At 26.4% G+C, this 27,605-nt stretch overlaps 1 protein-coding gene across 2 annotated transcripts; it reads right to left on the reverse strand.

Annotated features, from left to right (window-relative positions):
• Positions 1-102: 102 nt before the first annotated feature.
• Positions 103-26,416, reverse strand: LOC113792589 (5-hydroxytryptamine receptor-like). Of its 2 annotated transcripts, XM_075821268.1 has the most exons (9): positions 25,914-26,416; positions 4,119-4,608; positions 3,532-4,050; positions 3,042-3,311; positions 2,359-2,446; positions 1,488-1,679; positions 710-1,423; positions 494-647; positions 103-429 (listed from the first exon to the last, which is right to left on the reverse strand). In XM_075821268.1, the coding sequence occupies exons 3-9, from the start codon at positions 3,955-3,957 to the stop codon at positions 369-371; spliced, it is 1,905 nt and encodes a 634-aa protein (XP_075677383.1). In that variant the 5' UTR covers positions 3,958-4,050; positions 4,119-4,608; positions 25,914-26,416; the 3' UTR covers positions 103-368. The 2 variants fall into 2 exon arrangements, with proteins under 2 accessions (XP_075677383.1, XP_075677382.1); XM_075821267.1 differs by having other exon boundaries at positions 3,532-4,608.
• Between the last annotated feature and the right edge of the window lie 1,189 nt (positions 26,417-27,605).

Genomic DNA, 27,605 nt, shown 5'->3' on the forward strand with positions numbered 1-27,605 from the left:
TTCAATGTATAAACAAGGCAGTTGAACGGAAAATGTAAAAAACAACAACATTATATTCGGTTGTTAACAAAAAAGTGAAAAAATTCTTCAACAAAATACAAATTTTATATGTAAAATTATTTTATTTCATCAAAAATCATGATCTTTTATTAATTATTTCATATGATATGTTCAATATCGATTTGTTCATTCATTCATTAATTCTTTCTATTGATGAAAATCTCCATGTTCCATGATTTACATCTTTTTATTCATTTATTTATAAGTTTGTTGATGGTTATTTCATTCATGTCTTCATTTGCATTAATTTTTATCTTCGATATTGTACTCGTTTTCGTTTTCAATGTTAATTCATAATAAAATGATAATCACCGTTGTCTTCTCTTTATTCCACAAAGTATTCGACGAAATCCGTTCCGAAAATCAGGACTGAATACAATTTAAAAAATAAAATAATTAATTGAATTGCCAAATTTTCATCTTATGACCATACCTGAAAATTGTATATATTATTGGATTGAGCAATGAATTACAATAACCTAGCCATAAAAATATACTGAAAGTATATTTGCTAGGTTGACAATTCTTGCATAAAGGCATCACTAAAGCCATGACAAAAAATGGTAGCCAACATATGACGAATATACCTGAATAGAAAAAAAAACGAAAAATTGTGCGATAAAAAATATGATGAAAAAAAATAACATACCAGTGATAATGGCCAAAATTTTTGCTGCTTTTCGTTCACGTTTTGATTCGATAGATTCTTTAATTGCTTTTCGTAATTGTAATTGATTCATTTGTAGATTTTTTTGAGCATTTTTATGATTTGTTTCATTTTCAATTGTTGTCGTTGTTGCCGGTGTTGTAATATGAATGGATTGTTGTACGGTTGTGGGGGAAATATCATTCAGACCAGAATAATCAATGTCACTATTACAAGTTATCGTTAAAGATTTCGATGGAGGTGTCGATGTAGAATTCTTTTTCAAACATTGTACTTCATTCGAATCGGCAATAATTATTGTATTCTCATCTATAGAAGATGATGAAGATGATGATGTTGATGATGATGATAAATGTCGACGATGATTTCCATGTTTCAAATCACTATTATTTGAATTTGTAAAACTATCTTTTTTATTGTTATTTTTAACATTATTATTGATGTGATTATTGTTGATATAATGATGTTGAACATTTTGATTCATTAATGTGGAAGCATTCAAATCGACAAGACACAAGTTTTCAATATTATTATTATTATCGCCAATATACGAATCATCACAGCTATCATGATATCCTTCATTAGAATCATTTGTACAATGTAGCTCTATATGTCGTAATTGTTGCTGTTGTTGTTGTTGTTGTTTCAATTCATCTTTGTTCATCATATCGTCATCATCATCAAGATTACAATGGCCTAAAATGGAATAATGAAGAAATTTTTAGAAAAAAGATAAGATTCCCATTAATGATCATCATACCTTTTTCATGTGAAAATTCCATCGATTCAATTCGATCATCACTATTGTTATTATTATTATTATTATTATTAGTATTGTTTCGTAATACTTGATTTGATAAATCTTTTTCCATAGATGTTGATGGTAATTTTTGTGGTAATGAAAATATTCTTTTTTTGAATGAAAACTTTTTTGTAACAATTTCATCGTCATCTATTGAATAGAATATAGAACATTGATGAGAATTAATGAAGAAAAATTTAGTTTAAACTATAGAATAAGATGATGATGTATTTAGAATAAAACCGATTAAATGTCTGAAGAAAAAAAATTTTTTTTTTCCAAGTGCAAAAGTGAATTTAATGCAATCAGATTTGGATAAGGAAAGAATATCGAAACTTTTCATTTCTATTTCACAATGAATTTTATTTTGTCTTATTAAAATTTGATTCAAATAAAATCAATTGAGATAACTATAGAAAAAGGTTTCATTGCTATTTTACACTAATTGGAAATTTTGTACACTATTTTAATCTATTCGTAGTTTTTGTTGTTTTTTTTGTTGTTGTTGTTTATTCATACATAGCGGAAATATGATTACAATATGATAATTATGATATTGAAATATTAATTAGGCAAAGATTATTATTATGATTATCAATTATTATTGAAATTTGAATTGAAATAAAACAAGAAGAAAAAAAAACTTTCCTGTACAAACAACTATAATTGAATCTATAGTGTAAAAGTTTGATTCAAACGTTAATTAATATTTAAAAGAATAATTAATTGAAATTTAATAAAATGTTCGTGATAATAATGAACGCAAAAGAACAAATAATTTTTGGAAAACAAACATAATTATGCAAGCAAACGAAATCGAACAACTTACCAATATGTATCATCATTTTTGGATTGACTGTAGCAGAAGCTGGTGTAATTGTTTTGCCTGGTTTATGACGGATACGTTTTCGTGCAACCTATGTTATTATTATTCATGTTTGGAATTAATTGAAAATGAAAAAAAAATATAAAAGTAAACAATTTGATTCAAGTTAAATAGACAAATGAATCTGAATTTTTTTGCCCCGTTTTCTATAGAACCCTTTTCCAATTAAAAAATTTTTTTTTCCGAACGATAATTTGTTACAATAATGTTTAATATAAACTTTATTCTCATTGGAATTCTCATTGAAAATATAGCAATACGATTCATATTCAAAAAAAGTTTTCAGTACAAAAAATAGGATGTGATTAATTTAGAGCAAGAAAAAAAAATTCTCACGAGTTTTCAGACTAATAGTTCTCAAGCGATTAAATTCTGTACACTGACTTTTGGGAATTTGTCATTCCTCGACAATAATGATGAAAGAAATTTCACTTGCACTGAAAAAAAACTTCAAAAACTATCAATTTTTTTCCATGATCAAACAAAAATAAATCGTTGATATTTGAGGAAACTATTGATTTTCATATAACAATGAAAATTTCAGTACATTTTTATCATTTGGATTTGATTGAATGAATTTTTGACAAAATCAGTCAACAAAAAAAAAGAGAAGAAGATCGACTAACCTGATAAATTTTCCAATAAAGAAGTAGAATAAATATTAATGGTCCATAAAATGTAGAAATAGTTGCAAAAACTTGATAACCAATATCTTGTGAAATTAAACAACGTTTTTCTTGTTCAACACGTACATTAAAATATGGATCTTTCCAACCAAGTATTGGAGGTATTGAAACGATTGCAGCCACTGTCCATACAGCAAATATCATCCAACATATTCTTTGTGGTGTACGTTTATGTATATAATCAACATATGTAACAGCCCAATAACGATCCTAATATTATTGGTTGTTTATAACAATGTAAAATTTCAACAAAAAAAAACATTAGATATTTGTTGAATATCAACATCTATTTTAATAATATGATTCTGAATTGTTAATGTATGCAAGAGATGTTGGAAATGAATTTTTCATGAAAACACCAAAAACAACGAAAGAATATTTTAAATGATAAAAAAAATGTTGATTCGATAAGAACCAAAAAAAAACTTACCAAAGCGATGGCCAAAAGATGTAGTATACTAGCTGTACAGCAAAGAACATCGGCCGATGTCCATACATCACATAATAATGTACCTAATGACCATTGTTGACGAATTTCACTAACGGCACCCAATGGCATTACAAAACAGGCAACCATTAAATCTGCAACAGCTAATGATAATACTAAATAATTAGCAGTAGTACGTAAATTACGTTCCATTATAATGGCAGCAATCACAAATACGTTTCCAATAATAGTCAAACAAGTTAATATGCCTAAAATTAGGCTTACGGATATAATATAAACAATAATATTATCTTCAACATTAACATCAACTTCGACAGCGGCAACAGTAAAAGCCGAAGTTGTTGTTGTTGTTGTTACAGTGGTGGTGACAATAACCGGCACAATATTTGTTTGATTTTCGTTCTCCATTTCTCATTTACATTGATAAAGAATGATGATGATGATGATGATCTGATAATGATTATGTTGAAAATGATAATGATAGTGGTGTGTTTTTTGTTTCTATGGAATTATTTTCAAAGAATATTATTATTTGATAATTTCTTTTTTTTTGTTATCGTAATATTTACACATTTAGCTTTTTTTCAATTATTATCTAAACAAAAACAACAACAACAAAAAAAAAGATGAAATAACTTTGAATAAAATCATACGGGTAAACACAACAAACAATAATAGAAGACAGGCCTCTGTGATTGATTCAAAACCAAAACAAAACAAAAAAGGAAGAAGTTTTATGTCAATATCACGTTTTTGTCGTTGTCTTTGTCATCATTATTTTCATCATCGCTATTGTTTTTGCTGTTGTTGTTGTCGTTATCATTATTATTTTCAATATTCTTTTTGTTTTTCCGGTACAGTTTTTATTTAAATACATTTTCATATATGACAATCAGATAGGATTAGAGTCAGAAAAAAAAGTCAGAAAGAAAAATAATCAAATGATGATGATGATGATGATGATATTTACTGATGAAACAAAATTAAACGAAATACAGTTCACGTAAACATTATGGTTATTCGTTTTTTTGTTGTTCAAAATGAATTGGATTTTGTATCCTATATGAAAACGAAAAAAAAATGAATGAAAATCAATATTATTATTATTATTATTCAATGACATTTACAAACAAAAAAGAATATGCATTCGAAAAGAACCTAAACCAATGACAGAATAAATGAGGGAGGAAAAAAAAGAATTTCATTTCATTTTTCAAATTCCAAGTTTGAATATATTGGGAAGAACATTTTTGAATTTTGAATTTTTTTTTTTTGCTTTTCTTTTCCGTTCTGATCAATTTTACCAAACAAAAATGGCATTGATATTTTTTTTCACAAAACTAATTCGATAACACAGAAAAAATAATAATGAACTAAAAAAAAGTTTTTGGTTTTCATTATAGAATTCGTTTATCGTTTTTGTTTGCATTCATGTCCATCATTAGGATTCGTTTCGTTTCGTTTTTTTTGCTGAATGTAACAGCAGAAAAAAAAACTTTATCGGTATTTTTGGAGGAAAAGTAAAAAGTTTAGATTTTTTAACACTATTTGTTCATGAGATAATAATAAAAAAAATACATTCGTTTGATGCCGGTAAATTTTTTTTCTTCTTCTTCTTCTTCGTTTAGTTTGGTAATATTATTATCAGAAAAACATTTGGCTATTTGAAATATTCTATGTTTTTTTTTATATCGTTAAACTTTGATATATGGTTGAATGGTTGTTAAAGTGTTAGAATATTTTTGCTATTTTCATTATAATGATTTTGATTTTGGTTGATTGTGTGACATTTTTGTACTAAATACGTTTTTTTTCTTCTTCACTGTTTTACGTGCTGGAATTCCATCGAACTAACCGTTTTGAAAAAACTACAGTAACTTTATCGAACGAAAACGGAAACAGGCAAAAAGTTTTTTTTTCTATCCGATCTTTATTATTTTTTTTCACCGCCACTTATTCATGAAATTTGTGAATTTTTTTCCTCACTCTCTCCATAATTTCACAATACTTTTTAACAAGAATCATATAAATATAAACCGTTTAAAATAAATTAAACGAGAACATTGAGAATTTGAATCGATTTTTTTTCTGGCTTTGAACAAAAAAAACTCTCAAATGATCCAATATTTGTTCGCACAACAACAACAACAACAACAAACTTTTTTCTACTCAAATGATTTCGATAATTTTCATTTTACAAATGATCGATATAACCAACAAAAAAAATTGCAGTGAATTTGACGGGTTTTTGTTGAAAATTTTGAAATTAAAAAAAAACATATGCTTATTCATATGACCTTTTGAAGAATTGTTAATAAGAAAAGTTGATATTAATATTTGCTGTTGTTGTTTTTTTCACGGCAATCGTTTTATCATCTGTTAAGTTTTATCGATTTGGATGTGAAATTATAGAAAAAAACATTGCCTAAACATGAAGCAAAGTTAATCGACAAGAATGAAATTGAAAAAAGAGATTTTATTCAACATGAATATTCGAGTGAATATAAAATTGGCTAACAAATAGATCATTTTCATTACAATCATCGCAAAAAAAAGAACAAGCAAAACCATTATGAACAAAACTATAGATCAAAAAGAGGATAGGATGTCCAGCAATGAAGACCAAAACAAAAAAAAACAATAACAACAACTAACGGAAAAGCTATTATATTCATTTTTTTTATTGTTAAAATAACATTTATATAAATACATTGATTGTCTTTCATGTCACGAAATAGACTTTTTTTACATTTCTATTGTCATCATTATCATTATCATCATCATCATCGTTGTTGTTGTTGAAGTATTTTTAGAACCAATTAAAATAATAAATTCATAGTAATGGATGCTATGAATGTAATAATTGTACATTTGATTCATATACAAATACAGAATATTACAATGTATAAACACTGAATCATATGATTCCGTATTGAATTTCTATTGTCGAGCAAAAAGAAAAAATTACATATAATACTTTTATTGTCATGAAAATAATGACAAAACGAAGAAAAAAAAATATTCCATTGTCAACGAATCAATCACATTTTAAATATAAATAAAGATCAAAAATTTCGTTTTGTATTTATGAGAAAATGGTGAAAAACAAAAAAATTTTTTGGCACAAACCGAAAAAGATTTGTCAATTTAGTCCATTTTTATTATTATTTCGATTTACTTTTATTTTGATTATTCTGATCACAACACTATATAGGCTACCATTATTATTTGATTAATAAAAATCAATGAATAATTAAACAATTATTAACTGTTTGATTGAAATGATAAATGTTTGATGAGAATTATTTCGGGTATTCATGTATGATGAAACAGAATCTATAGATATGTAGTTGTGAAACAAATGTAAATGTATTTTGTAAATAAAAATTTGATAAACAATGTTTGAAGTTTGCATTTAAAATAATAACCGAAAAAAAAATATGAACAAGTTTATTGCCATTAAATTTACAAACAATATGAATGAATAAATGTAAAACAAAACGACTGAAAACAAGCAAAAAAAACGAAAAAAATAGACAAAAAAAACATAATGAAAAAGTTTAGTTCGTGGTTTTGTTTGTTTTAGACAGCGAAAAAAAATGACTTTAGAATTTCATAACATTTAAATTTTAACAGAATTTGTCTGTTAAAAAAAATTCAACAGAAATCGTTTTTTTCCCTTTTAAATTCATTGATTTCATCATACTATATTCAAATTTATTCATTTTCGTCATGCGATTTTTGTGTTGTTCTACTTTCTTTCGTTTGTCCTTCAGAATTTTGATTATTCGTATTAATCACCATAAACTGATACGATAAAGCTTATCGATACCGAACGGGAAAAAAAGAAAACAAACAAACAATAACACAAAAATATGATGAGATATCTACACTTTTTGAAAAATTATGATTCATATTTTCATCTTATCATTATACATGTCAAATGAGAAATGTACTCAATCACCAGAATCGTCGAGATGATTTTTTTTTCTTACGTCGATTACAAATGATAAGAATATTTTAGCATTCTTTTTCCTTTGGTTGCTGTTGTTGTTTTTGTTTTGAGCGGGCGAGGCTTTGATAAAAGCAAAAAAACTAAACATTAACATCAATTCATCATTTTCACACCACCACCATCAGTTTATCCTGAAATAGGTCAAACCATATCATGATTGTTCTTTCGTTGAGAATTCTTCAAACAAACAAAAAAAAAATACCATCATAAAAGAATCATTTTTCATAATGAGCACAAGAATAAATAATTTTATACTCCTAACCATCATATCATGTGTATTTAATGCGGAAAAGAAAAACATTGATAATAATAATAATAATATGATATTCTTCATTCATAATTTTTTTTCGGTGGGGGCATATGGCCAACCCACACACATCATCATAATTAATGGACAAGCTTATATAACACAAGCAACATTTATATTGACAAAAAAAAACCAAAAAAGTGTTATGAAAACAAACTACAGGACTATGACTATTGTTATTGATTTTTCTTTTGTTGATTCTTGAAAAGCATCATGAAAAAAAATTACTATAATTCCAGCCCATCAATCAATCAGATTAAGATATAAGAATTATACGGTACACGAATCTCCTATAGAATCATTATTATTATAATTATCAAGATCATCAATTAAAAATAAAATTAGTAATTGTGATAAGCAAATGAAATTATAAGAAAAACAACGAAAAAACGATAATCAATTTTATGATTATAAGAAAGGGGAGGCGAAAAAAATTCAACAATCAGAATAATGTGAACAAGTGTGAAACAAAAGGGAAAACAAAAAAATAACTCAAAAGTTGAGATATGAAAACAAAAAGAAAATATATCGATCATGATGTACATAATTCATTCATATATGAACAATCATCCATCAAATTTGATGTTATTGTAATTTGATTTACCAGAGAGAGAGAGAATGAGAAAAAAACTTTTCAGATAATATTATCGATATGATGATAGTGATGTGAGATTGTTGGACAAATCAGTCATTTTTCATTTAGTCTTGTTATTTTTTAAAACAAGAACATTAACGATTATAATAAGCGATGATCATTATCCAATATAATTTTTCGACAAGAATGTCCTAATAGAAAAAAAACAATAATCAAACACTAAACATTATGATCAATAATGAAAAATGTTGATGAAAAAAATAGAACCATATAGTCAAAATATTCCCAGAAGAGAGAGTGTGATCGGAAAAAAAACTAGTGACAAAAAAAATTTCCCGTCATTACAAACATTTTTATGAAAGTGATTTTTTATTCAGTGAAGTCCATTCATGCATCCATCAATCTATCTATCCATCCATCCATTCATTGAAAACATACATTATAATTTAGTTTGTTTATATTATGTGAGTGTATACAAACAACAAACAACAACAAAATTTTTTTTTTTTTGCCAATTTTCACTGTTAAAAACGGCCTGAGGTTATATCCTCAGAATAAGAAAAAACCCGAGGTTATATCCCCAGATTCCGAAAAATCTGAGTTTATATCTTCAGATTATTTTAAATCTGGGGTTATAAACTCATTTCAATTTTAAAATGGGAATACAACAACAAGTAAAAAAATTCGAAAAAAATATTTGAAGATATATTCCCATTTTAAAATCGAAATGAGTTTATAACCTCAGATCCAGAATAATTTGAGGTTATATCCCCATTCTGAAATTAAAATGAGTTTATAACCCCAGATTTAAAATGAACTGAGGATAAAACAAAATTTGTAAAAAAAGTTCGATATTATATTTCCATTTTAAAATCGAAATGAGTTTATAACCTCAGATTGAAAACTATTTGAGTTTATATCCCCATTTCAAAAACAATCTGAGGATATAACCCCATTTCAAAATCAATCTGAGGTTAGAATAGTGTTGTTTGAAATTCGGAAAAAATGTTCTATGTTATATCCCCATTTCAAAATCAAACTGAGGATATAACCCCAGATTCTTTTCAATCTGAGGTTAGAATAGTGTTGTTTGAAATTCGGAAAAAATGTTCTATGTTATATCCCCATTTCAAAATCAAACTGAGGATATAACCTCAGATTCTTTTCAATCTGAGGTTAGAATAGTGTTGTTTGAAATTCGGAAAAAATGTTCTATGTTATATCCCCATTTCAAAATCAATCTGAGGATATAACCTCAGATTCTTTTCAATCTGTGGTTAAAATAATGTTGTTTGAAAATCGAAAAAAATATTCGAACATATATCCCCATTTCCACAACAATCTGAGAATATATCCCCATTTCAAAATCAAACTGAGGATATATCCCCATTTCAAAATCAAACTGAGGATATAACCTCAGATTCTTTTCAATCTGTGGTTAAAATAATGTTGTTTGAAAATCGAAAAAAATATTCGAACATATATCCCCATTTCCACAACAATCTGAGAATATATCCCCATTTCAAAATCAAACTGAGGATATATCCCCATTTCAAAATCAAACTGAGGATATAACCTCAGATTCTTTTCAATCTGTGGTTAAAATAATGTTGTTTGAAAATTGGAAAAAAATGTTCTATGTTATATCCCCATTCTAAAATCAAACTGAGGATATATCCCCATTTCAAAATCAAACTGAGGATATAACCTCAGATTCTTTTCAATCTGAGGTTACAATAATGTTGTTTGAAATTCGAATTTAATTTCAAAGCATTGTTGAAAGTTGGCGCTGGTGTTATTTGTTTACATATAATCTAATTGGTAGAACAATAATTCCTCAAATGCTCGAGCACATTCAATGTTTGATTCATTCGCAACATAGCTTCCAACTAACATGGTGCATTTTGGCTACTCAAACCGTGTATATTTTTTTCGTTTTGAAAAATGGTTTGAATTTATCTGGCAACCAGTTCGTTGATTTCTTTCGAAACAAGTGAAAACTGATCAATTATCAAGAAAAACTTCGAAGGCGATAATAATGATATTGATGTCGCTCACTTGGCCATGGTCACATAGAAATCTAAAACGGTGCACCACTTCACGCTCAAGCTTCCTCACGTTTGTCAATATCCAGAATACGCAAACTGATCTTGAAGAGATTGCCGAATCAAAAGAATAAAAAGGATGTCATATCTACGATGTCTCGATTTGGTTAAAGGAATGTACTTTTGTAATGGAAACAAAGAATCGTTAATCGTTGGTTCAACCGATCAAATGAAGACGAAAAGCCTAGATTTCTTTGAATTTTTTATATGTTTTTGTTTTACAATGCTAATGATTATAAAACTTATTTTTTAAACTTTTCAATAAATTTTTTAAAACCTCATATTTTTTTTGATTTGGATTTATATCCTCATATTTTTTTGGTCTGGAGTTATATCCTCATATTTTTTTGGTCTGGAGTTATATCCCCATATTTTTCTGGTCTGGAGTTATAACTCCATATTTTTTTGGTCTGGAGTTATAACTCCAGAGTTTCTGTACTGGGAGTTATATCCTCATATTTTTCTGTACTGGGAGTTATATCCTCATATTTTTCTGGTCTGGAGTTATATCCCCATATTTTTTTTGGTCTGGAGTTATAACCTCAGATTTTTTTTTCGAATGGGGTTATATCCCCATATTTTTTTCGAATGGGGTTATAACTCCCAAGTTTCTGTACTGGGAGTTATAACCCCATTCGAAAAAAATATGGGGATATAACCTCAGGCCGTTTTTAACAGTGTTGTTGTCATCATTGGTTATCATCATCATCCTATTTATCTTTTTTTTTTAGTTTCTTTGAACAACATAAAAACATCCGTAAACTTGTGTAATATAAATGTATAATATTTTTTGCTAACTTATAGTTTAGCCGTATACGAAAATATTGCTATTTTTGTAATTAATCAAAATTACACACGAATACACTTAGTTGAACAAGAACATTTATTCGTGAAATACAAAAAAAGAATGGATCGTTTGTCGTCTTTTTTTTGGAACCGAGTCAAAAAACGAAAATGAAAAAATTAATAATAAAAAACTAAATGATGAAAAATTGATCAAAAAAAACAATACAAATAGCATATGTAGTTTTGGTGGTATATCCATATCTGCTTTATTGGAATCTTTAAAACAAAACCTTATAAAAGTTGAATCAAATGAATACATTGTAAATCAAAAAAAAGAACAGTGAACAAGAGAAATCTTTTTATCCTTCATCATCATCATCAAAAGAGAAAATATACTTGTATTTCTTCAAAATATTAAAATACAAAATTTCATCACTATATAACGAAAAGAAAAGAAAAGAAAAGATGATTGAACGGTACATAATAAAAAATAGAGATCAAACAAGATTTCCGGCTTTAATAAACATAGAAAAAATGAAGTGCTGACCTCATATCGGAAAGAGAGAAAAAGAAAAAAAAACAAAGAGGAATAAATTGGAGAAAAAAACTAAACTAAACCAAAAAGATATGAACCCGCAGAGCAGCATTCTGATTTGAGCGTTCGTATTGAATAACAAAACAAATATACAATCTCATTGTCCTTGGGAAATAATGATGGAACTTTGATTTTATAATTTGACTTTTTTTGTTGTTGTTGTTTTCGTTTCATTTTTTATTTTTATCATAAATAAAATATTTAGTTTCGTCAATGAACCGTTGAATGGATGATTTAGTTTTGTTGTTCAGTTGTTGTTGTTGTTGTTTTTTTTCTTGGTTCGGTCGATTGCTAATCAAACCGACCGAGAATAGTAATGAATTGAATAACAATGTTTGTTTGTTAGATGATGAACAAAACAAAAAAAACATTTACATTTTATTATTATTCTCTACATAAGAAGAATTGCTGATAAAATATTTGAATCAAAAAAAATTATTTGATGAAGATTTATTCTATATGGTTAAATATTATTACATCCAACTTACAAACATTATCGATGAACATCATTACAATCAATAAGTAATCAATGTATTTGAGAATTGATAACATGATTTTCTCAAAATTTTTCTTCTTCTTTTTCTTCTACATGTTTCCATGATAAACAAATAATAATTATTATTATATGATGCGATGGGGGTAATATTTATTACCATCATTTGGGATAAGATATAATATATCTTCATTGTATTATATAAATAATATATACATGAAGTACATGGTTGTTTGCTGAATAAGCTCAACATATTCACTTACACACAAAAAAAATACTTTTTTCATGTTCAATCAATGAGAAAAAAGTCTTCATTCTGTGAAGACCAATCATTAACGAATGCGGAAAAAAATAGAGTCAATCTAAAAGGATAGCGGAATAGGAAAGAAAAAAATTGCACTGCACCAAAATTCGATTAGTTCATTTGTAAAACAAGCAAACAAATAAACACACCAATAAACACACGCAAATTTATTGATGAACATAATTCAACCATAAATGTATTCGCTTGAGTACATCAATTACGATCTTGAAAAATGATGAACTAAATATCAACTTGAAATTTTTTCAATTACAATTAATTACGATAAAAAAGAAATGAAAATATAAAATAAAAATTTTTGTTCATAGCCCAGATTTGTCCAAAATCTTTTTATTTTTGCAATGGTGCAGTTTTGAACAACAGATGACAATGACATTGATCTTCCCGTGAAGAATGTATGAAAATTTTTTGAAATTTTCTTCATATAGAAAAAAAAAGAACATCATAATCAAGAGAACAGGGTTATTTTTTGGGAACAGAATTTTCCATAATTCTAGGATTTTACTTGAATATTTTATTCATTTTTTTTCTTATTCACAAATGATTCTTTTTTTCTTCGTTGATAGAAAAAAAGAAAAAAAGAGACATTGATTAACAATTGCTAATATAATTAACATTCGTTAATTAAACTTGTCTAAAAATCTAATCACTTATCATTTATAAAATAATGATTACTATTTTCAAACCATAATATCGATTGGTATAATTTATTTATTTAATCATTTTCATTACTATAATTTTCATTTGTGCAAAAAAAACGATTCAATATGGAAAAACAGAAGCGAAAAATAATTCATTCTATCGTTACAGTCAAAGCAATTAATGTATTTTGACATTTTATTATTTTTATTATTATCATACTTAGCAAAATTCTTTTGAATCCAATTTGAATTTCCAAATCAATTGTGGTTGGTATATATTGGGCTTATATACAGGGCGTTTGATAAGTCCCTGATGAGTTTTTTTTCGATCTCATTCAAAAACTATAAGGATATAAGATATGATGTTTATGATGAATTTATAGGGAATTTATTAAGGTTTTTGAGTTATCATCAAAATTTTCCATCAATGATACTTTTGATGAAAACGATTTTTCCGAATCAATGTCTAAAATTTTCATCAACGCAATGGCATTTTCTCTATGGAGGCATAGCCATACTTTCCAATGGAGAGTATGCTATGATCGCGTTCGAATTTCTGTTATGTTGTTGAGCTAAGTGAAAATTGTGTTGAATGACCAAAATTGTGATTTTTCTGAATTCATGGATCATCCCGAAGAATCATAACTTGGAAAATCAAAATTACCAACTTAACAAAAAAAAATTATCAATACCATATTATCGTCATCCATTTTTAAAGTAATCTTGTCATTGTTGTTTTATTGTCGTTATCATATCATTGTTATTTTTGTTATAACCATATCATTGTTATCTTTTCTTATTATCATATTATTGTTATCCCCTTCTTCATTATTCATATTTTAATTTTTATAAGAAAATGTTCGTAAACCGGTCGGTGTTTGCTTTCGAGCCAAAGAATCTTTGCTTGCTTAATTGATACCATTCTGTGGTAGATGGTTAGATTGTTGTTTTAAATAATTTGGATTTGTCAAGTGATGATTCTTCTGGATGTTTGGCCGATTCAGAAAAATTGAAGTTTTGCACATTCAAAATAATTCTCACTTTGCTTAACAATTTAGCACACATTGGAGTTGTGCTAATGTATGGCTATTGCCTCCATAGAGAAAATGCCATTACCTTGATGAAAATTTTAAACATTGATAGAATTACCAAGTGATGATTCCCGACAGGTTAGGTTAGTAATTTGAGTTTGTTCAAATGATTCTGGTCATTTTAGGTCAGTCAATTGGGATATGTCAAATAATGATTTGTAAAGGTTAGTGATTTGACTTTGCCAAGTGATGATCCTGGTTAGGTTAAGTTGATAATTTTGATTTTCCAAGTTATGATTCATGAATTCAGAAAAATCAGAATTTTGGTCATTCAACAGAATCCAGAAGAATCATCACTTGACAAATCCAAATTACTAACCTAACATGACCAGAATAATCAGACCGATCGGTTTAAGAAATTTTTCTTATAAAAATTAAAATATGAATAATGAAGAAGGGGATAACAATGATATGGTTATAACAAAAATAACAATGATATGATAACGACAATAAAACAACAATGACAAGATTACTTTAAAAATGGATGACGATAATATGGTATTGATAATTTTTTTTTTGTTAAGTTGGTAATTTTGATTTTCCAAGTTATGATTCTTCGGGATGATCCATGAATTCAGAAAAATCACAATTTTGGTCATTCAACACAATTTTCACTTAGCTCAACAACATAACAGAAATTCGAACGCGATCATAGCATACTCTCCATTGGAAAGTATGGCTATGCCTCCATAGAGAAAATGCCATTGCGTTGATGAAAATTTTAGACATTGATTCGGAAAAATCGTTTTCATCAAAAGTATCATTGATGGAAAATTTTGATGATAACTCAAAAACCTTAATAAATTCCCTATAAATTCATCATAAACATCATATCTTATATCCTTATAGTTTTTGAATGAGATCGAAAAAAAACTCATCAGGGACTTATCAAACGCCCTGTATATGGTTATACAATATAGTTTGGGCAAAAAATTTTTTTTTATTAGTTGCATTTGATAGAAGACAAAAAGGAGAAGAAAATTTTACTAAACAAATCAGATTACTTTAGACATTGCATGATTTGAAATTCGTTGTGAATAAAATGAAGAAAAAAAAATGAATTTATCATACTAAAGTGAATGAATTTATTAAATCACCATCACTACAACAGTGTCAGTGGGTGACAAAATCATTCTTGAAAAGAAGCAGAATTTCAAACAGGAAAAAAAATCTGGTCATTTTTTTTAAAAAAAAGAAGGAAGAAAAGTTGTTCTTGAATATTTTTGAAAACTTGAAAAGAAACAGGCCAAATCTTTCGCATATTGAAATTGAATGATCGAATCGAATTTAGAATTTATTCACTCATCCAGCATAATACTTTTTAGATTTTGTATATATTGTGATGCATCAAATTTAATTCAATTCTTTGTTTTTCGGTGCCCATTCTAAATTCTAAAATTCTTTATTTTTTCAACTGAATTGATAAAATTCAAATCGGCTACTCGATTTGCATTCGATAATATCCGAACTAACAGATTGACTTAGATGCTGAAAAAAACTCTATGCAATGATGAAATGTTTGAAAAAGACAAACAGAAAAAATAATAAATTTTGAAAAATAAATGAAAAGTTTTGTTTTTATTTTTCTTCACACAATTTCAAGATAAAAGATAAACATTAACATTTTACACTCTTAGAATCAAAAAAAACATGATTATTTATACCCCCCAAAAAAGAAATAAATTAGCATTATTCCTTTCCATTTATCAGCAACATAAATACAAATGATTCAATTTCAATACAAACATGAATAAACCAAACACCACGAAAATTCATTCTCGGACATTCATTTGTTTTTCCGCATAACAAGAATGAGAATGAGTGCGAGAGAGACAGACAGACAGAGAGATCATGAATTGTTTATTTCATTGCATAAATATGCCCCTTTACATACAGAATATACAAATACATGAAAATACCAAAACAAAAAACACCAACCAGAATAATAACAAAAATTGTTAACGAATTTGCTCATTCAGATCTTTTTTTTTCTTCTCCCTGGCTATTTGAATAAAAAGGCTATTTATTTAGCTTATATATGAATAAAACTAATTAAATTTTTAACAGTTATTTTGGTGCCCATTTTTATGTTCACCTTTCAAATGCATTACCACCATTATTATTTTGAATCGAATGTAATATCCAGACGAACCATCATCATAAGTCATATAAAAATGAATTTTGTATGTTTTTATATATCGATTTTTCTTTTGGAATGAAATTTAATTTTACAATAATAATATTTATTAAGATGGTTATACTTTCGAAAAATTCTTTGTTGCCAAAATTATGATTATGAATGGAGAGAGAAATATAGAAAGCACAACAAAATTAATTTAATAATATGAATTGTATACAAACAAAATGAAGAAAAATGAAACATAATCATAATGAATTCTCATCAAATAAACAAACAAACAAACAAACAAAGTCTCCTTTTTTTCTGCTATCCAAATTGATTCTATTTGTTTTGACAAACAAACAAAAAAAGATTTCATCGTTATTATTTTCTTCGTAAATGTTGATTTTTTTTTCTCCTTCTTATTCATTAGTAAATGAATTGAAAAAAACAACAACGAAAATTCACATATATCAACTTGAAAAAACCCCCTAATTTCATCACAACTATTATATGAAAGTAATTTTTGTTTTTCTCAAAAAAAAATTACAACAAAATTTTACTTTTACTTATTTTTGTTCTCAAAATAATTCGTTGCCATTTATTTATTGAATTTTTTTTCTTCACTCATTGCAAACAAATTTTGAAAAAATACAACATGAACCATTTCATGATTTTCATCATCATCATCAACGAAAATGACAAAATCAATTTTTCTGAAAAACAAATGAGAAGAAAAAAAAATCACATTCTATACAATAAGCTAATATAATTTGATTTGTCGATCAATGTAATGCAATCAGATAAAGAATATAATGAATGTATTGAAAAATTGAAAATCAATAACAATGATGATGATGATGATTTTAATGAAGATAAACTTTAAAACTTACAATTTTTTTTTCTTTCGTAAATAGCATCAAGTTAACCATTTGTTTTTCTTTTCTAAGAATGAAACAAAAATGAAACAAACAAACAAATAAATAAATAAAATAGACAGCAACAAAAGAAAAAATTCCAGTGTCAATTTAATAAAATGAGGCCAACTATTACATTAAACAAATAAATGAGATTTTCGGTTTTTTTTTGGTTGTTGCTTTTAAAATGAACAGTTTGAAAAGGACAAGGTAAAATCACAAATAATTTGTGTATTTGGAATGGAAAAATTTTGTTGAATTAATACATTTCACCCATAAAAACAAAGCTAACAATGCCTTGCAGTATTGATAATGATTTTAGTTCAATCAAATAATGAAAAATAATTTCATTTGGAAACAAATTATTAAAAACATTCTATTAAATTGATAACGTTTTCTAATGAATAAGTTTATCCATGATATGGAAATGATAGATTTTGTGTTATGTTTAAGAAGAAGAAGAAATATATTTGCATATATTAGTGATTCCAAACCAAAAGAAAGAAAAACGTTTAAAGAAAAAGAAAAAAAAACCAAGTTGATATTATCAAAGGATTTGTGGGTTTTTTTCATGAAGAAATAATAAAATTCAAAGAATTCAATATTTAAGAACTTGGCAATATATTGAATTTTTCGTTTTTTCCCTCACCTTATTTAGTTAAGGTACAATTTAATTTATTTTTTATAAGAATCATTTCAAAGTTGAACCAAAAAAAAATGTCAATAAAATAAGCAAAATGGGAAAAGGTGAAAAAAAAATTTCATTTCCTATTCACGATATGTACGAAATCGATCGAAAAAAAAATTTCTTCGAAATCATAAAAAAGATTACCAAAAAGAATGTTTTGATTTCAAAAATTCAAAGCACATAAAACAAAAAAAAGAATATAAGTTTATTTGACATAAACACTTTGAAAGTATAAAAAAAATTTGTTTTTATTACAATTATACAAGTGTGGAATTTTTTTTCTGATGTTTCATTCGAATTATGGCAGTGAAGCCGACATTTTTGTTTCTTATTGTATCAAATTATTAGCTGTTAATGTAGCAACAACAACAACAACAAAAAACCAAAGGAAAACAAAAAAAGATTTCATAAATGATTCACACGATAAACCATGATGGCAATGAATATTAATAATAAAAATAACTACTATAAGTATACTGATAATATATGGCAAACAAACAAATATTTTCTTAACAAATTGAAAACAAGTCATAAAAATATCATTCCATTCTTATCTTCTTAAAAAATTCCAATACATTGGTAATGAGATGAATAATATGGAATAACTATTTTTTTTCAATAGAAATTTTGTTTCATTGCATCATGGCCATTGTATTCGTGTTTATGAATTCGTATTATCTTCAATAGTTTTTTTTTCTCCATTCAGACATGTGTAACAATTATTATTATTTTTGGACAAAATTTAAATCGTATAGTAAATCTATACTTGGAAACATAGTGTAAGATTTTTTATTTTGGTTGTATAATACAAAAAAAAAAACATTGACGATAAAGTATCTATTTAAATGCAGACACATTTTCTGTTTACTGTTGATTTCAAAAACAGAAATTGAAATCCAAAAAAAAATGAATGAAAAAAGAAAAAGCGAAATAAAATGAATGTGAAAAAAACTACTGGCTGCCATAAACACAACAACCGAATAAATATGTTCAAACACAAACACACACACACACAGTGAGACAAACAAAAAAGATTATGATTTGAATTATCATTACTATGTACAATGAAAACAAAAGAAGAAAAAAAAATAGAACGATAGGCATCAAATATTATACAATGATTTGAATGAATGAAAATTATCATAAGAACAAATAGAATATCTGTAATAAATTATCATAATGCATTCTGTGTATCAAATATATAAAAAAACAATTTGCCAGACAAAAATTTCAAAGGAAAAAATAAAAATAAATTTCAAGATTCAAAATATTGTTACAAAATATATTTTCTAAAATGTTTTCAATGTCGCTATCAATAGTTATTAATGGGTGAATATAAATAAGAAAAAAAAAGCTGCTGAGATTAGACATGGATGAAAATCCTATTTTTATCACCTTATACATTGAAATTGATTTTGAAATTTGAAATTATAATAATGATTTTCAATTTTATAAACATATTTTTTCCTGATATTTGTCATACTTTTTTCATAAATAAATTTTTACGAAAAGAAAGAATTTATGTTTAAATTGAAAATTTTAAAAACCACAAAATATTCTTATGGATCAGAAATTTCAGGAAAAAAAACTCCATTAAAATATTCTAACTCAATTCAATTATATTCATAAATTGAAATTGAAATGGAATAAAACTTGAAAATTATTGAAAGAATTTCATCATCTTAAAATACACATCAATGTACATTAATGATCAAATGTAATGATGATGTTGATGCCAGATATTTTGTTTTTCCTGTTATTGATGAATGATCATTAAATAATCTTTACAGGCATAAAAGCATACAGTCATTTATTTGATGCTTAAATTTATTGTTGCTGCAATCGATGTATTTTCGGAATGAAATTTGAATTTTTGTTTTTAATGTAGGGAATGTGAATACAACAGGGAAAAAAACGGTGAATATAATGAATCAACGGTGAACAACAAAACCAAAAAAAAACAAAACCGAAAAACTAAATATGCAAAACATCAAATAGAATCATTGTCACCATAAAATGTATAGAAAACAAAAGATAAAAGATGTAATAATAGAAATGATGATTATGATGATGATGAGAAAAGAATGATGACAACGAATATACAAAAAAAAAAAAAAATCCAAATGATAAAGAATAGTAAACATAATTAATAATGACAAAAACATATTTTCAACAACTCGTTTTTATTCATTTTATTTTATTTCATTTTTCTTTTCTATTTTGCATCAATCAATCAATCAATCAATAAAGCTTAACGGTCCGTTGAGGTCCATAGCTTCTCCAACGATTTGTTTCCACCGGTCCCTGTCCTGCGGGTCGTTGTGTTGGCGATTTAATTTGACTAGATCCTTGGTGACGCTGTTGAACCATCGCTCTTTTGGCCTGCCTCGTCCTCTCGTCCCTGCAGGCTTGTAATGAAGCGCCTCGTTTAATAGTCCATTGTCGCGCCATACGTGTCCCAACCATTCGATTCGTTTTCCCCTGGTGTAGCTTAGAATATTTGAACGGCCATAACGTTCGTACAGGTCCTGGTTGTGTCGCCGTTCAAATTCATTTGTTACCGGGTTGAAGACTTTTCTATTTTGCATAACATTCATAATGGATTTTGGGAAAAATGATATTTAAAAAAAAAATAAAACACAAACATGTAGCTTGTGTATATGTTACGCATCTATAAATTCTACAGCAGCAGCAGTTACAAATAACTGAAATCGAAAACAAGGGAAATATTTATTATTTTCTTCTTTTTTTTGCCCTAAAGATCATTCATGAAATGATTATGATGATGATTAGATTGAAGTTAATAATAATAATTTCATTATGACACACGCACTACACTTGCATATCATTTTTTTTATGGATAAGATTATATAATAAAATATTTGATTAAATAATGATCGCTTTTCGGATAGCAATATTTGAAATCATTGAAAGAAATAAGATGTTTGAAAATTAATTTCAAGATGATAATATTGTCACGATAAATGAACAAAAGACTGGAGAGGGTTAAATTATTATGCAATATCAATGAAAAAGAATTTGAAATATTCATGCAGGAGATTATGTTTTTTCACATTTTATTCCCTCCTTTACAAAACAAACGAGGATATAAAGTAAAATGTGTCAAAATGAAAATAATCATTCAAATGTATAATCAATCTTGATTTCAATTTCAGTGCAAAAAATAACAAAAAAAAATGAAGAAGAAGAATGTTCATATAAATGACGATGATGGTTATCATGTTAATTTTTTTCCTTTATTCTTCTTGCCACCATGTTTGAGATGAAAAGTTTTATTTTTTCCACACAATAAAAAGTATTACATTGTATTCACTTGGTGTGATTATCAACTTTTTTTCTGTAGAATATTATTGCGTGCAAAACTATTTCATAGACGTCAAACGAATTGTTCACAAAAAAAAAGAAGATTTGCTTAAACCAGTTGGTGAATGCAGAAAATATTTTTTCATTCATCCAATACATTAATAAATGTGTATGTAAATAAATATTGGCAACCAGAAAAAAAACTTAAAGCCTAAAGATAGACAATTTAAATGGGATATTCAGGAAACTTTTTTCTTTTCCATTTCGCAATGGACAATAAAAACTTTGATGATGTCAAATGTGTGTGTGTGTGTGTGTCTTTATGTGCAAAGATTGGATTCAATCATTGACAAGTATGGAAACAAAATCAAATGAAAAGAATTTAGAATAAAAACAACATTCATACAACATTGAAAATCAATGATGTTAGGTTGCTGTTTTTTTTTGTTTCCTATGTTTCTATCATCAATGATGTTTAATAATGATGAAAATGATCGACATTATCTGTATATTGAAATCCAGAAACAAAAATATATTGACATGTCGTCATGGTTTCTATTCAGAAAATGAATGAATGAATGAATGATAGATAAAGTTGAAGACAGGAAACAAACAAAAAAAAATTGATTCAATCTATGAACAAAATCAATAAAATGAAATAAATGAACGATATAAAAAAATCGATAAAAAAAAACATTGATATGTTGAAAATCGAAAAGATAATTGCCCAAAAAAAACAAAGATTATTCTCATAATCTTGATTGTTGTAAGTGTTGACATTAAATTCATGTAAGGAATTTCAATGCAATTAGCTATTTCTAAAGTAAAATTTTTGTTTATTCTGATTAATGTGGTTCAATCAATTTAAATTTATTTGACAATTTATCAAATTTTTTTTTATTTTGTTTTGATTAAATCTATTTTTTATTCATTTACTCTCTCATTAATTTTATCTATTCATTATTGTCAATAATTAGATTATCAATCAATCAATTTTGTATAGAAATTTTTACATATACATTGTGTGTGTTGGAAAGAATTATTATGACACACACACACACACACATACATCATGACAATGAATTATTGAACTTGTTGTATACACAACAACGAACCACCATTATTTATTTTTTGCTTTTTGTTTTTGTTTTCTTGTTGGAAATTTTCCAACACAATGAATGATTTTGAAATAATGAATCCATATACAAACATACAGGGTAAAAAAAATGGATCAAAGAATTTCCAATTTTTGTTTTTTGGATACTGATGGATAGGTTTCGGTTGATGATGTTTCATCGATTTTTTTTCTCCTTCTATCCGACTTGTATTTTGATTTTTTTTCATATTTGGTGTTGAAATGAATAGATTTCCCTTGTCTATAGTCATACAATGATGATGATGATGATGAAATTGAAATCCTACTGATTATCTACATTGGAATGACGAATGGATCGATAGATTTTGGTTGAAAATATACTAACAAAAAAAAAATCGAACAAATATGGTAAAAAACCAGATAAAACAAAATGAGAATTGATGACTCCTATCCACTCAATATACAATGGTTATCGTGTGTTAATATATCAAAAAAAAACAAAACAAAACAAAGATATGAAAAAAAACCAACAACAAAAAAAAACAAAGGAAGCAAAAACAAAATAGATTGAGTAAGCTTATTTTTATAGATTGGTAACAGCCAATATGAATATGAACCAAAACAAGAAAATGATTACTATAGTAAACAAAACAAAACAAAAATCGAAACAATGATTCAATCATCTTATGGGATGTATGGATATTGTTTTTTTTTGTATTACCAAAATACCTCAAACCAGAAATTATGTAGTCTTTTTTGATCAGCAGAAAAAACCTTGTACATGAATGAAAATAATAATAATATTCTAGATTCTAACAAGATGGATAGTTTGTGATCTAAGAAGATGTAGATGTTTTTTTCTGTTCAAAATGATGACAAATAGATTTTGTTTATTTCATTTGTTTGTTTGTTTGGTTTTCGATCAAGTTTCTCGATAGCCAACAACAACAACAACAACGATGTGATCAATCATTGACGTTAATAAGTCTGAAATGATTACTTTAATTTAATACCCATTGGTTTATTCATTTCATTAATTTGGATTTTCTTTTTTTGATTGAAAAACAAATGAACAACGTGGAATCCTTTTTTTTTGCACACATATACATTTGTGAATGAAAATAGATTAGAAATTTAATGGAAGAAAATCTATTTGCTTTCAAGGTCAAAATAGCCATGATTATAAGACGATGAGAGAAAATTATATTTAGTTGGTATTCTCATTTGCGAACAAAAATGCCAGAATTTTCATGTACGTGATGATGATTAAATGAAAAAAAAAGAGGGAGACAAAAAAAAATAGAGAATCACAATCAAGTTTTCAATGGAATTTCTTCGAAAATCTTTCATCATCATCATCATGATCATCTGCCCAAAAAAAATTCATGGGAATGAAAAAAAAAGAAAACGATAAATTTTCTAAAAATCAATTGAGTGAATGAATTGTTTCGAAAGATTTTTTTTCATTTCATTCATGAAGCTGAATCAAAAAAAAAAGAAAAAAGAAATTCATTATACAATAAAAAAATTACAAACGAAACTCTCAAATGTCAGTGATAAGTATGAGGCAAGAAAGCCGGTCAATTTATGTCATCATGTTGAAGACAAAAAAAAAGAAAGAATCAAGACTGACAAGTATAGACTGTTTTTTTTTCTTCAAAATATTTTTTTTCATTCGGATTCAACCAACCAAACAAGCCAGCAAGCAATAAACTAAAATGATAACTCTGCATTCTGCATTCTATCTGTATACATCACCACCACCATCATCATCATTGTTATTGAATGGCATTGCCATTTAGCTAAACTTTTTCTTTAGGATCTAAGAAAGAAAAAAAAGAAGATTTTTTTCTTCTTTTTTTCCAATCAAATCAAGAGGAATTCAAACAATATATTAATGATCGAAACATTGAATGAATCAGATCAGAATTCTAAATGTCATTAACAATTATTATTGTGTGGAAATAAAAACAAAAAACAAAAAAAATAAGATAAACAAGGATAATAATACTAATGTGAGAAATGATAATGATAGGAAAAAAAAGCTAATCACTTATGTCAATTTATGAAAATATCATATTGAAAGAAGTAGCAATACAAACAATCATTATTATTATATCATCTTTGAATCTATACAGCAGAATTTTTTTTATTATTGGCACAATGTTTTTTATCATTTTTCTTATTCACAGATACCGAAACAGAAACAAAACAAAAAAAAAGAAAAGAAATTACATTTATTTTTGTCGATCAATTCTATATATCGACATATTGGTCAAATACATTAAATAGGATTGGTGGAACAACAATACTAATAAAACTAATACGAAATTATTATCATTATCAATGTGCAAAAAAAAGAAAAAGAAAATGAAAATGATGATGTTCAATTACTATGCTGCTACTGTTCAAAATGATTATTATCATTATATAACACACACACACACAAATTTACATAATCAAAAAGGAAAAATGATTGGTACCAGATGTTATGATGATGATGATGATGATGATTAATTACGCACAAATACACACCGAAAAACATAAGTGAAGATGATCGGATTAATTTCATTTATTTAATAAATTAGAATAATATATAATTTATTCACACTGACAACACGAACAAAATTAACGGTATAGAGGTGAATAATAATAATAGTATTCTCTTTCAACTTGTTTACCAGAAAAAAAAATTCTGGTTGTTATTTTTTTCTCGTATACACACACACACACACTGAATTCATTATTTTTTTCTCGGTTATTTCATTGGATCGGTAATGAAAGATTGCATGTGTGTGTAGGTGTTTTCAGCAAAAAAATGTTTAGCATATTCCATTTCTTTGATTTTCATTGGAATGAATCAAGACCGGAATGATTTTCAAAAGAATTAAATAGGAAAAATAAAATAATAAAATTGTATGAGAAAAAAAACCACGATAAAGATTCTGATCGCCAAGAATAAATCATCGGAATCAGTCAACCAAACCAAAACTAAACAGAAAAACAAATGAAAGCCAATAGTTTTTATTGGTTGGTTGGTTTGAATGGTTGACTTGCTGATTATTATTACAACTTTACAATATTGATTATAATGATAATAATAATAATAAAAAATAAACTGGTGTTGACATCCATAATAGTTATCATTCGTTTTGCATATAAATGTTTGCCAAAATATAATAATTCTTATGAATTTAATTTCTTTTCATTCAAATCAAATGAAAAATAAAAAACCAAAAAATTTTTTTTTATTCAATATTCTCTACTTACATTTATTTCCTGGATTATTCTTTTCAATGTTCATAAGTAGGTTAAAACCTGAAAATTGAAATCAAAGAAAAAAAATCAAGATGATTGAATTTCGTTCGATAACCTGATGCCAATATAAACTGGAAAATAATAAACAACATTAAAATATAATTGAATAATGTTATTAGAATGTTTGATATAAAGCTTGTTTTTGAAATCACACACACACAAACACATAAAACAAATAGAATATTAAGCAGAAGAACAAAAATGAAACCACAAATACACTTTGGATGTAGACAAATAATTCATAATTTTTTTCAAAAAAAATTCAAAAGTTACAAGTTTTCATTGAATGAAGGCTATACCTTACAGTTCACATGAAATTTCAAATGAATTTTTGTTGAGAAAAAATAAACAAAAATAAGATAAATTGAATTCTTGGTGATTCTATTTTATAGCTGAAATTCATTCAATGTTTGTAAGATTCAAACATACACTGGCAAACATTGAATGTTAAAACATTTTTTTTGTTGTTGTTGTTGCTTGCTTCAAAGAATCTGTTGGAAAAAAACTGTCTGTAATGATTATCACACGCGCACTAAAAAACAAATAATCATATTTATTTGAGTTGAAACTGTTGGAACATTCTTGAATAGGAATCAGCGCAAGTGTAACACGAGAGAAAAAAAACGGGCGCCAAAGTTTCTTACTTCAATCATCATTGTATGATTTTTTGTTGTTTTTCCATAATGCAAGACAATATCAATCCAGAACATGATTTTGAGAGAAATAAAAAAATTGAAACATTCGACCAATAATGGCAAAAAAAACGAAATTAATTTACCGGTGACAGATGATGGAATTTTATAATCCAATACCGGTCATACGATGTATGTAAAATATTGTGATCCAAACCAGAAAAATATAAAAAATTGGATTTATTATTCATTCAATTTCATTCATCATCATCATCATCACATGATTTTTATTCAAGTTGAATGGTAGTCTTTTTGGCATCGTTTTTTTTTTGGTTTTGTTTTTTTTTCTTCAACAAAAGAATCAAACAAACAAACAAATATGAAAAGAACAGGAAAAAATGAAATTTGAAGACGATGGTCATCCTCAGAATTTATTTATTTATTTATTTATCATACTTTTTTTTCTGGTTTCTGGTTGTCCGAAAATGTTTTTTATTTTTCACTATTTTCTAATATAAAATTCTTTTTTTCCATCATGTTTTCTATTCACTTTCTTTCTTTACATTTGCAACAACAACAACAACAACAAGCCACAATCCTTAAACACATATACAAAATAAATACGCAAATACGTTTCGATTGAATTGCAAGAATTTTATTATTATTATTGTCATTATGCTTTTTTTTCATATTCTATACGTGAGTGTATCGAGTATTTTTGTTTTCTTCTTTATATCTAGCACTTTGTTTTTTTTTGTTGTTGTTACTGTTTGCTATGTATGTTTTATATATATTTGTGTTCAAATGAAAATGTAATTTTTGACTCCCCTATCCCAAATGTGTCGACTTTAATTTTTGATCTCATTAGATTGTTATAGTAATAAAACAAAACAAAAATACATTGAAAATGAAAGAAACAACAACAACAATAATAATAATAATAATATATGTTACAAAAAATACAATGTTGCCTGGTGAAAAAAACGAGGAATCCAAAAATAAATTTGCCAAG

Source organism: Dermatophagoides pteronyssinus, unplaced genomic scaffold (assembly GCF_027571235.1).
Source record: "Dermatophagoides pteronyssinus isolate colony J.1.1.1.1 unplaced genomic scaffold, Derpt_VIB-CSIC_2022.12 sq0009, whole genome shotgun sequence".
Taxonomy (NCBI): domain Eukaryota; kingdom Metazoa; phylum Arthropoda; class Arachnida; order Sarcoptiformes; family Pyroglyphidae; genus Dermatophagoides; species Dermatophagoides pteronyssinus.